Here is a 12,345-nt window from a genome sequence, read left to right on the forward strand (position 1 = left end):
CAGTTGTGACTTAAGAAAAAAAAAATAAACTCCTGTGTTCTTTACTTGGTATTTCTGACTTAACAAATATAAATCTGTCTCCGCTCTTAATTTTTAAGAGATTTTGCATAGAATTCTTTTTTTTTAAAGTGTTCAAGTTTCCTTAGTGAGCAGAAGAAGAATTTCTCATTGTACTGTCCATGTGCTGCTAAGAAAATTATACTTGTATTCATTTATGGGGGAAACTGACTGACGCGGTTTTTTTTCTTCAAACAGATGAAAACTTTGTTCTCAAACATGACAGAGCATTCCTTTTGTCAATGGCAAACCGAGGGAAACATACCAATGGTTCCCAATTTTTCATGTAAGTAGATGTAGTTTGAGAGCTAAACTTTTCTTAAACAGAGAAGCGCTGTTCATGAGAAAGATGGTATTGCTAAATTAAATATATATATGGATGTTTGACTAGAATCCAATGGGTATCTGCTGTTTGTGAGCTGTTGTAATTAGGAAACATTAAATATGATAGTCTCAATTTATTTGTGTTTTCCTGGAGCACGAGAATTGATCATATATGAATGTTACTTGTTTATTGCTTGTTTTTCTAAAATAACATTGGCCTAGACTTTTGTGTTCATTAGTGTCCCTGGGGTAGATTGTTTTTGCTTTGTGTTCTTCTTCAATATCATGCACATGAAATAAATTATAATTGAGCAACTGTAAACTCCAAACTTCAAAATTTTCTTTGAAAAAGGACAAGATGTCTAATATATAGATAGTTTAGTGTCAACAGTTGCATGTGTTTTCAAAATGTGGTCTGTCTTTGTGGGGTATTCGTACTTACTATTCTAGTCTATCCCTGAAGTACCTTCCTTCTGTGTTGCTGCATAGTACTGTACATATCTGTGTACAAATGGCTTTTTGCCAACACTGGTTAAACTGGATTTAAATTAAGGGTGTTTGTTGAAGGAACTGTAGAAGATCCCTTCTCGTACAGTTATTTCTATTATAAAACACCCCAGTTTATAAGCATACTTCTGTTACAATATACAAGATATTTGACTAAAGTACAGTTCTAACAGGAATAACTGTTCTATACTGAAAGAAATAACTAACGTTTTGGCTGATATCAAATTTTAGGCTCACTAATATCTCTTTAAAATTTGCTAATGTTTGACTATGCATCTACTTCACTATCTTTTAAAAATTGTCCCCCTTTTTAACATTTCATAGAATCATAGAATATCAGGGTGGGAAGGGACCTCAGGAGATCCTCTACTCCAACCCCCTGCTCAAAGCAGGACCAATCGCCAATTTTTGCCCCAGATCCGTAAATGGCCCCCTCAAGGATTGAACTCTCAATCTTAGGTTTAGCAGGCTACTGCTCAAACCACTGAGCTATGCATATCTGAAAAAAATCTGCTTTCTAACTTTGGGTTTATGTTAGGGAGGAGGTTTTCATTGTGAAGTATCTTTACATTGTTATTCTTCAGAAATTAAATAGTCATATAGTTTGCTACATTAAAACTTTGTTTACTTTGCCATCTTTCTTGATGGATAAGAATGAATGGCGCTTCACTGTCTTCAATAAAGGTGTAAATTGTCCAAAAGGATGCCCATTTTCTTTGCCTGAAAAGAGTTCTTCAACGTAATCTAATAAGGTTCAGATAAGAGACATTTTTAGGTCACTTCCTAAAGAATGTCCTAAAAATGGAAAACAGAAGCTCAAGAGGCAATCTTTGGAAATTGATTTACTTCTGATTTTACACTCAAACCCTCCGCTCCTCAAAAAGCTGCAGCTTTGTGGTGCCACCTGCTGTTATCTCTGTCAGTTTGGCTGGAAGATGGCTGTGTATTACTGAGTACAGTACATTTTATACATTTAGCTGTGTATATATAACATATGTTACATATATATAAAATTACATAACTTACAAATAAGTATTTAAAACAGGTTAGTTCACTGTTCCTTTTAAGTGTAATATATAGTGACTTGCTTTTTGATTCTCAAGTCATAATTTTCCATTTTTGAGTTTATCTGAACTGTAAAGTTGAAAATTTAATGAGCTACATCAATCAAGAAGCTACCATCTGAGGGCTCTAAAGTTTCTTTTATCTTATACATATCTAAATATGATATGGGAATCAAATTTTCTTAAATAGACAAGCTGAATGTTTGGTGTGTTTAGGTTAACTTTTTTTAAATAAAAAAGAACGTTAAGGTAACATTGAATACAAAATTTAAATTATTTGATTTAATCACTGAAAGATAAATATTTAAAGAAACGTTTCTATTATATTTTTCAAACATATGAAATGTTTTTAAGAGCACGTGTATTTTAAAAACTGCATTAATTGATATCACTTTTGTTTCTCTCTCAAAGAAAAAGTTTTACAGTTAAGCGTGAATCCTGCAACTGATAGCTCACAGGGCGGGATGGCTGCAACCATACAAGTTGCATTGAAACTCTACACAGGTGCAGCAGTATGGCTATGCATGATCAGTTGCAGAGGCGGGGTCGTCTTTCGTAATTTGATTTGTGGTTGGGCAAGAATGGGTCATGAAAGACCACAAACTACAACCATGGCTTTCTTTTCATGCAAACTCTCCTTTATGTGTATAAACTCACAAATCATAGCAACTGCTCATAAGATAGCTTCTGACATGCACAGTTTCAGATTTAGATAGCTCGTAAAAGTAATTGTTTCCAGATTTCACTCCCAATGATTTCATCGTTTAAAAGTTAAAAATGTAATATATGAAAGTAGTTGCTCTTGCTCAGCAAAGTTACCTCAACTTACAGTATTCCTCCAGGCTGAATGCCATTAAGTTTGTACAGCCTGATTTACCCTTATTAAAGTATACAATTCTTGAAACCCAAAATAGTCCTTTCCTGGCCTCATCCTTTAAGCTGTTTGAGAGGCAAAATTAATATAATATAATATAATCTTAATATTTAATATTAAATAGAATGTTCGTTTTAAAATCTATAATTCCATTTATATAGCTAAAAGGATTTAAATTCTTCAAAGATGCCAAATCAAAGATTATTGGGTAGGTTTTAAAGGACATTTTCAGACTTTAAATAAAACACAGTCATACCTTTTTGAAATGATACATCCAACTTGTTGGATTTATAGAAGGAGATAGATGTCAACTCTTCCTTAATTTTTGTTTTCAGTCCTGCATATACAGGGTTTGGTGCATGATTGGATAGCATATTCTGATATTGCACATATTTGTATTGATGTCAAGAGCTTTATATTTCTCCATAGGGTGGATTTGATTTAAATCAAATTGATTTTCAATCATGATTTAAATCATTAGTCAGGAAGACTTGATTTAATCATGGTTTTCTACGTAAAAGTGCACTCTTGTTGGTTGTTACAACCTAAATACATATTCTTCACAGCTCAGAGATTAGAAGCAGGTTTCATTTTTTGAAGGTACACACATTTTTAAATAGTGATTTATTTTGAAAACTTTTCAGATTAGTTTTACAGCTATAGCAGAAAATGAATGATTGGTTATTTCATTTACCAAAAGTAATTGAAGCAGATATTTATGAAGTCATTGGGAGGTGAACTATCTCCAATTCAACAGGTTAATCATTAATATTTGCAGGATTTTCTTGCCATGTTGTATTAGGAGGAGACCATCACCAGACAGACATTTCAATTGTTTTATTTAACTATTCTCACCTCTATATATTATTTAAAACCATTTTTGCTGTTAACAAGCATGTTACCTCTGGAGACACAAATCCACAGTCTGAGAACTGTAAAACTAAGCATCTCTGATGGTATCTTTTAGACTCAGCACTGAGTAAATAGAAAGATTAACCTAAATAATCTATACAGAAGCCTGTGGAACCCCATAAGATTGGGTCCCTAATCCAGGAACGATTGGAACTCATTTACAAAGCTTTTCTTAAACATTACATGAATATATTGTCTCATACTATAGAATTAGAATTAATAATCCCTATTCCATGATGAGATATCTTTGAGCTATAATGTATCTTAATTAAAATTATCTTTAGATAGGTTTTTTCCTCAAAAAGCATTTTATAAAAAAAATCCAATTTATATTTAAAAAAATCTGATTTTTTTCTTTTCTTTTTTTTTTTTTAAATTTATCCACCCTGTTTCTCCAGACAAACTGAGGCCCCAGACTGTCAAGTGTTTATGCACGTGCTGAACTCTAAAACCATGGATTAGTGCTTGGAGTTAAGCATAAGTGTTTGCAGGACTGAAGCCTAAGTAGAAATAAAGGATTGCACAACTTTAAAGACATGGTTGTTCAAAATGACTTATTTGTTGGCCTCATTTTAAGAGGGCCTTTCCTCTTATCAGGCATTAGTGCTGTTTGGTATAACTGTGGACTTTTCAATAACCTATTAGGCTGTGAATATTCTTTTGGCTGGTAGACTGGATTAACGCACAGTTGCTACTGTCCAGTATGATGCTCCATCAAATGCCCAATGAAAAACAAATTTAAATTGAATTATTATATTGTGAGTTACTTGAAATTGATTATACTGAACACCAATGCTCTGGTCTTATAAGCACAGAATTTTACTAATTTCAGACCACTTCAGTTGTAGTTTATTGATCTGGAATGTCATGGGTGTGAATGAGTAGGGCAGAGAAACTGGTCTCTTATCAAGTACTGCTAGAGAAGTTTAAATGGAAAAGACTGAAGAAATAGGTTGGGGGGAAAATTAAGGATCAATCTGAGAGAAGAACAAACAGGGCAAAAAAACCCTTTAGTAGAGAATAAGACATGGTCATAGAAGCGTAATGAAGTGTGCTCTGTGTCACAAGTGGTAATAAAAGGTTTTTATTGTTAGACAATTTTCTGCTATTTAACTTTGTATTATGATTATTAAATGCAGGGAATGATTTGGGATCAATTGAAAATACTTAGCTGAAGACAAGATCACATTTATTGGAATAACCAATCTTTAAATGTATTAAACGGAGTTATTCTGTTCACCAGTGTTACTGAAGCACGTTGTTGCTTAATTAAGTAAATGTTCAAGAAGTCTTTCTATACCATTTGATTTTAAATATTCAAGGTGTTACTCCTAATATTTCATGAGACTATGGTGCAGGTTCTTAGATTTGGCTGTTACAAGTTGAAAACAAATTATAAAGCAATAGTGTAAAGCTAAAAATTACCCATTGATATTTTTCTCATAAAGGACCACTGCCAACTTCAATTTTTTATATTAACCACTTTCAGATAATTCAGGGTTCTGGGAGAACACCCTTTAAATATAGTATGTCCTGACTTTTTTTTAAACCTTGAAAAAAACAAACAAAGATTTTCCTGATCCCATGCTGATATTCAGAAGTGTTTTTTGGATGGGACAGAAATCAATAGGGGATATACTAGGCTTACCCGTCTTTCTCCTCACTGCCCAGTGCCTGCTCAGTTTTAGCTGTGCTGCTGCTGTTACTGGTAAATATCTTCTTGCAACGCCTGGGGAAGAACATGTGTGAGCCATCCTAGAGTGGTGCATGGGCATAATGTGGTAATAATTATATTAGTAATACTTGAGACTACAAGTGTAACTGACCATCAACAAAACAGTGAAACTGAGCACATACAAAATGTTATAAAATTCACAAAGGCTCTGATCCTTCAAACACTTGTTGGCAACATTACCTTTCTCATACACAGTTGGGGGAGGAGGGGAGGGAGAGTTCAAGAATCCAAAGACAGACCTCATTGATTAATTTTGGTGGGACTACTTGAAATAGTATGATAAGCACGTGTTTGATTGCAGGATCAGGCCCAAAGTAAAAAAAAAAAAAAATCCCAAACTGAAAAGCTCGAAAACACATTTTCTCTTCGTTATTGTAGTCTAGATACTATTTGTAACAATAATAGGTACGCATTTTTCATATTGTGATCTTGTCAGTATTTCTTTAAACTAACCAGTTAGCCTACTGAGAATTCAGGTGACTTTTTTTTCCAAAGCTTCTTGAAGATGTGTGAAAAGTCCTAAATATTATTCCCCATTATTTTGAGTGTTTGGAATTTTTGCATTTATATCTTAGAGCTAGTTTATGAAGTTTTGAAGCCATTCGTTTCTGCACTAAACATCATTTGAGGAAAAACTCTTACTTAGTATCAGTTTAATGCTGTGAGCCACAGGAATTACATGTCTACTTTTTCATGCTGACAAATTAATTCCTGGTAGAATTTTAACATTTCAGAAAGTCACATTTCTGAAGCACAGTGCCATGTTTTGTAACAAAAATAGAATAAATAGACATCTTTGAACTCCTGAGTGAAGAAGAAAACTCATTTTGAGGGTTGTGCTATATGACCACTGTTACAGCCACTTCTGTATATTACTAATAATTAATTGGAAACAGTTAATTACTAAGCTTTTCAGTTAAGGTCTTATAATGTGAGTGTCCCAAATAACATTCAGAATTTTTCCATTGTTACTACTTTGAAGTAAAATTTTCTATTTAATTTTATTTGTACTATTTTACAGTAATATATTAAACTACTAAATAGATCAAAGGGGATTCAGTATTTCAGTGTTTTTGACCACAGTCCTTCAAAATGCTTATACGTGCTTAATTTTAACACATGAATAATCCCATTGACTTGCACGACTCACATTAGTAAAGTTAAGCACATACCTAAGCACTGCAGGATCATAGCCTATGTGCGTCAAGGCAGAGTTAAAAAAAACCTGCTCTTTGTTTAGTTGTTAATTTGTAGATTAATTTAACTAAGCAATATTTAGCTGTTCAATATATCTTCTTTATTCCAAATAAGTTAATTGTATTACTGAAATAATGTTGCAGTTTTAGAAGTATGTCAAAACAAAAATGTAAAGTCATAGGGTAAAAATACTTCCTCCGTTTGCATCTTCAATCTTGATTTCCTTGTTAGATTTCTAGTTAAATAATAGCCCTCCCTTGCTTTTTAATGACAGTGTCTATTTTCCCTTTTTAAGGAAAACTTATTAACATGAGAGAGGTCTTAGCCAGTTGCTGGAACTTGTGAAAGTGTAGATTAACAGATTTCTAATGTGTTTTACTGGTAAATCAGTAGTTTTCAGTATCATATTTATATAAGAAATGTAGTAGTATGGCATCCTATAAAGTATAGAATTAGGACTTGCTTCAGTAAACCTCTTAAACACCTGTGGAACTATAAGCATCTGAGAAGTCCCATTGAAATCAGCTACTCATTTGCTAAATTATGCTTGTTTTCAGGTGCTTTGCTGGATTGAGGATTTAATTAAGGGTATGAGTGGATTCCATTTTCACAATGGTTTATCTTTGTAATTCAGTGCTCAAGCAGAGCATTTCTTTAGTGTTTAAAAACAAAACTTGTTCTAGCTTTCCAAATACCTTTTTGTTCTATAGAAAATTTAGAGCCCTCTATTTTTAAAGCATCCTTGTTTTGCATACTTTAAATTTGTATTTTAATAAAACAGACTCCATTTTGTTTGAAAATGTATTACAATTTATTTCTTGCCATTTTTGTGTAAAATTTACAGAAACAGTGTTACATCGTGCGCTCCAAAGGTAATGTCTCATTCCTCTAAGGCTCTGTCCTTTCTTCTTTTCTTCTCTTCTTGTTTTTCTCTTTCTTTCTTGTCTTTTTCTGATCATGTTATTACATGCATTGAATCCTATGTTAGTGCTGAAGTCCTTTTAAGAATACAAATAAACTTGCTTTATCAGAAGGATTCTCTTCTATGTGGCAATAATATTTTTAATCTATTTACTAGTTCTCTTCACTGACTATGGTTACTTTTTTCTGTAAATATTAACTTGGATAATACTGTCTCTTAAATGGCAGTTTTTGAAATTTGTTTAATTGTTAGTAAAATGAAGTTATGCAGAAATACAGTTCTCTATATGAAATTAAATGTTTCTTGGGGAATGAATTCTATTCACAGCTGTGGATAGATAGAGCCTGCTTCTTGCTCTTGAAAAGTGATAGTGCAAGAAATGAGACAGATGAAATTTCAGAGTATTCTTTCTATGGAAATATTAGCCGACCTTAAAAAATTAACTGAAGTATAATAAATCTAATCTGAAGTAGTCTTGTGAGGAGATATTCAATGGCGCAACGAACAGTTAGGTACCCAGCTTTCATTAAAGGCCTGTGTGTTGTTCACCTGACTTTCATTTGTGCATTTGAAAATCTCCCCCTTGACTTTTTCCTCTTTTCGTTTCATGAGCAAGCAAATGAAGAAAACCGTTTATCCATTTTGGCAGGCTCAAACTGCCAGTGAAATAAGGGAGAAAAACCCCTAGATAGGTTTTGCCACAATGGCTGCCCTTTTCTTTGTTAATCCAAGACTCTAAAGCCCCAGTTCAACAAAGTACCTGAGCCCATCTTAGTGCTTTGCCAAATCAGTATCTAAGTCTTTCTTGTCACTCGGTAGTCACTAGTATATTCATTGTGTTTTAAACTGTTGCATATTATTTTCTTGACTTCTAAAAACTAAAAGTATACATTTCCGTGCTGGTTTCACTAAAGTAACCGCTTGTTTCAATTTCAATCTTTTAGAACAGTTTAATTATAAAACTTGGTTAAAATAAAATATTTACTTGAATGTAGATTGTTAATGTAATTAATTTTTTTGTTTATCAAACTATAATGGCCATAAGAGATTGCTTATCCATAGTAATATATTTCATCAAGAAAGTAAGATTTATTTTATGAACGAACAGAAGGGACACACAAAACAGGAAAATAAATTAAATGTCTTCCATGTAAGCAGCTCTTGTCTTGAAGTTACACTAGAATGATTTCCTGCACTATGTAATGTGGGGAAAGAGGGGAGTGGTGGTGTTTGGACACAAATAAAGGTGAGGCATGAATATTTTTTTGTAGTTCCATCTTTTGGCAGATGTGATCCAGTGCTGCAACACCCCATTGATTTTATTGGACGGAATCATGGCCGCCAATCTAGTTTTGAACTGTCTGATTAAAAAGTAACTTTTCAGTGATAGTTTAAGTACTGAATCCTTGATACCAAGTCTGCTTTAATGAAACCTCAAATGGAACATCTATTGTGGACCCCCCAGGATTTGAAAAGAATTGGTGGAAGGGGCATAGAAAGGGAAAATCATGATTTCTGTGGGTTCAGGGAATAATTTGAGAAAAGAAATTCACGTACAGGTCATGTTGATACTCTGATGAGTAAAATTAATGTGATGGTGGGTTGTTGTTTGTTTTAAATGATGTCCCTAGTTGAATTTCTGTGTCTAAATAGCGCAGTTCCTCTTGCATCTTTTAATGCAGCCTTGCTTTGAACAGACTGAACTTGGATGCAAGTATTATGTCATGCTAGTGTTTTGCAACTTGGAAGTAATTTCCTTTCCTCACTGGGAGAGAATTTAAAGAGTGACTCCAATCCTTTATGATAAAATTAAATCTCTTTTACAAAATTGTTTGAGTCAGATCTTTTTAAATTTAATATTCTCATCTTGAAGGGAAATAAGAAATGTGACAGACGTAGCTCTGTTGTACTGGATGTAGTGCAGTGACTGTTTCTCTGTTGGCTCCTACACACCCAGCTATTTCTAACCTAAATGAATGGAGGTATCTATATGAGGCATTAATCATGGATAATGTTAGCTTCTGTTACTATACAGCTGATTCCCTACCCAGCAGAGCAATCTGCTGCTGTAGAGAGGACTGCAAACTTAATATGTGAGAGGCAGTATTGTAGTCTTGATGTTATATATAGATGTATTGTTTTGGAAGCTGATTCATGGAGCCAGCAAAATAGAATGAGAATGAGAAAGTAGGAAAAATGTGCTTTCCTGTATTGTAACTCCTGTTTTTGTTTTTGTTTTGTTTTTTTGCGCGGGGGGGGGGGGGGGTTGGTTTGTGTGTTGCTTAATAGAACTCACTTAAAAATAATAGTTACATTCTTGTACTGTAATAATTTCAGAAGTACTTCACCCAGTCTTTTTTATTGCCAAATGGTATAGTTTTTTTATACTTAAAAATATTACCATGAGATGTCTTGGAGTATATATTTATACAGACATTAATACATGAAAAAATTGTTTATTGCATGCATTTAATGATTTTTTTAAAATAGGACTTGTAAATGTTGTACTCGTTAATGTAAATTATTTTTTATACTAATGTTCACAATTCCCTGTACTTAGTATGATTTTAATCTTTATTTAGACTTTTATCAAATTTTTAACTGGATTTTTTCACTGTTTTTTGTCTTTTACCTTCACTTTTTTGTTTCCTCTGCCATTCTGCTTTTTACCTCTTCATCTGAATCCCTGATTTTTTACCATCATATCCATGTTGATGTATGTCAAATTAGAACAACAAAGCCTGCTCCTCATCTTGATGGGTAAGACTTCTATTTTTAACTTGTACTGTTAATAAAATTCTAATATTCAGGAATAAGTAGTTCACATCTCAATTTAAAGGTGGACAGAACTTAGAAACAAAAAATAATTGGTTGGTTTGATAGAAAAATGTGGCGGAGGGTTGCCATTTCAGCTTGTTTTACTATCTTTAAAAAAAAAAAACCTACATAGTCATGTTTCAGAATAACAGCCGTGTTAGTCTGTATTCGCAAAAAGAAAAGGAGGACTTGTGGCACCTTAGAGACTAACCAGTTTATTTGAGCATGAGCTTTCGTGAGCTACAGCTCACTTCATCGGATGCAACCGATAAAGTGAGCTGTAGCTCACGAAAGCTCATGCTCAAATAAATTGGTTAGTCTCTAAGGTGCCACAAGTCCTCCTTTTCTTTCTACATAGTCATGAACGTAATCAAATTCTTTATTTTTAACTTAGGGTTTTGGGGGTTTTTTTTGTTTTTTTTGTTTTTTAACTTCCAGCTTTTGTTGTTAACCCTTGGGCCTCTGGGTTTAAAAATATAAAAATAAAATTATAATAACCTTATTTTCTTGTAGTGTCTTCAATATAGATAGTATCCCCAAATACTTTAGAGTCACTGCAAATATTAATTATGGGACTAGAAAATGGGAGGAAGAATTTAGAAGTCATTGCGCTCTAATGAATAGCGAGTAAAGAATAATCCCATCTATATTGCTGATTTACCATGTGTCTTTGGGCAAGCCCTTTAACTTCTGTTTTAGTTTCCTGTCTAAAATGGTGATAATGATTACCTACCTTACTGATATGCAGTGAGAAATAAGTTTGTCAATGCCTTGAGATATCAAATACCTAAATTGAATAGTTCTCTCAATAAAGGCAATTTAGAGCCCTGCGAACGCTCCGAAGGGTGCCTCCATGATGCCACTCTTCCTTGGCTTGTCAGTGGCAAGGGCAACCCACACAGCTGTCTGCTGGGTTGTCATTGTGCTCCTCTTTCAGCAGGCTGTGCCTTCCCTACCTTCCTGAGCCATTATACCCTTTTGCCAGCCAGGCTGGGATCTAATAAGGGACTCTTTTAAACACTCAATGTGTGACATGCAATTTTTGAGGGGTGTATGTAAATATTTCACTGAATCGGGTCTCCTTTAGCACCTCAGTATGTTATATCAGATAGAGAAGAGCTGCTGTTTCTAGGCATTGGGATGCCCTGTGTCTTTAAGGACACAGCCCTGGGAAGTGGGTGCTTAGACATATGGCCCTATGAGAGGGGAAATAAAAAAGGCCCTCTGCCACCCACCCTATTTTTGCAAACACAGCAGGAGGCTCACTCCATCAGGATAACTATTCTCCCCCCGCCCCTCCTTGTGCCAAGGATTTGCCCTCTGCCATAGTCTGGCAGCACCTCAACCCTGGATTAAACCCCAACTCATCCCCACCCCATCAAAGGACAATGGGGAGCTGAGGAGCAGCTTCAGCCCCAGGACCCTGAGCAGCAGGAGAAGATGGGGGAGTGCCATAGTCACCTGCATCATGGCAGCAGCTGCCTAGCTTTGGCTTCTGGCCTCTGACCTGGCCAGGGGCAAGACCTTGCAGGGGGGTGGAGGAGGAGGCAGTGCCAGCACTTAATTGAGGAAGAGCCGGGGGTCGGTTCACAAGAGGGGGCAGAATCTTGTGGCGAGGGAGGGAGCATTCCTCCCCCCCTCCCCCCAATTTTCTATCCAGCCCATCTCAGCCCCTCCAGTGAGAAGAGGCTGGTGCTGCCCCTGATTGTGATTAGGAGCCAAATTCTGGCCTAATAAAGTGCACATGCAAAGGTGGATTTGTCTTCCAAAGCTGCTGTTGACTTCCAGAAGAAGCTATGCACGACATGACCCTCTTTTTTTTTTTTTTTTTTTTTTTTTTTTAAAATAGTGCATGAAATCCTTACATTTTTGATAACATGATGTTGGGGTGTTTTTGTGTTTTTTTTGTTTTTTGAAAGATTGTTTTACTAACCCT

At 34.7% G+C, this 12,345-nt stretch overlaps 1 protein-coding gene across 19 annotated transcripts in view; it reads left to right on the forward strand.

Moving 5' to 3' along the window:
• NKTR (natural killer cell triggering receptor) overlaps window positions 1–12,345 on the forward strand; it is an 84,976-nt gene that overhangs the window by 36,587 nt on the left and 36,044 nt on the right. For all 19 annotated transcript variants that reach the window (XM_043541649.1, XM_043541659.1, XM_043541661.1 and 16 more), the window contains 2 exons: window positions 256–343; window positions 10,323–10,352. In XM_043541649.1, the coding sequence (XP_043397584.1) occupies window positions 256–343; window positions 10,323–10,352 (118 nt within the window). The remainder of the gene's footprint in view (window positions 1–255; window positions 344–10,322; window positions 10,353–12,345) is intronic.

Source organism: Chelonia mydas, chromosome 2 (assembly GCF_015237465.2).
Source record: "Chelonia mydas isolate rCheMyd1 chromosome 2, rCheMyd1.pri.v2, whole genome shotgun sequence".
Lineage (NCBI taxonomy): Eukaryota > Metazoa > Chordata > Testudines > Cheloniidae > Chelonia > Chelonia mydas.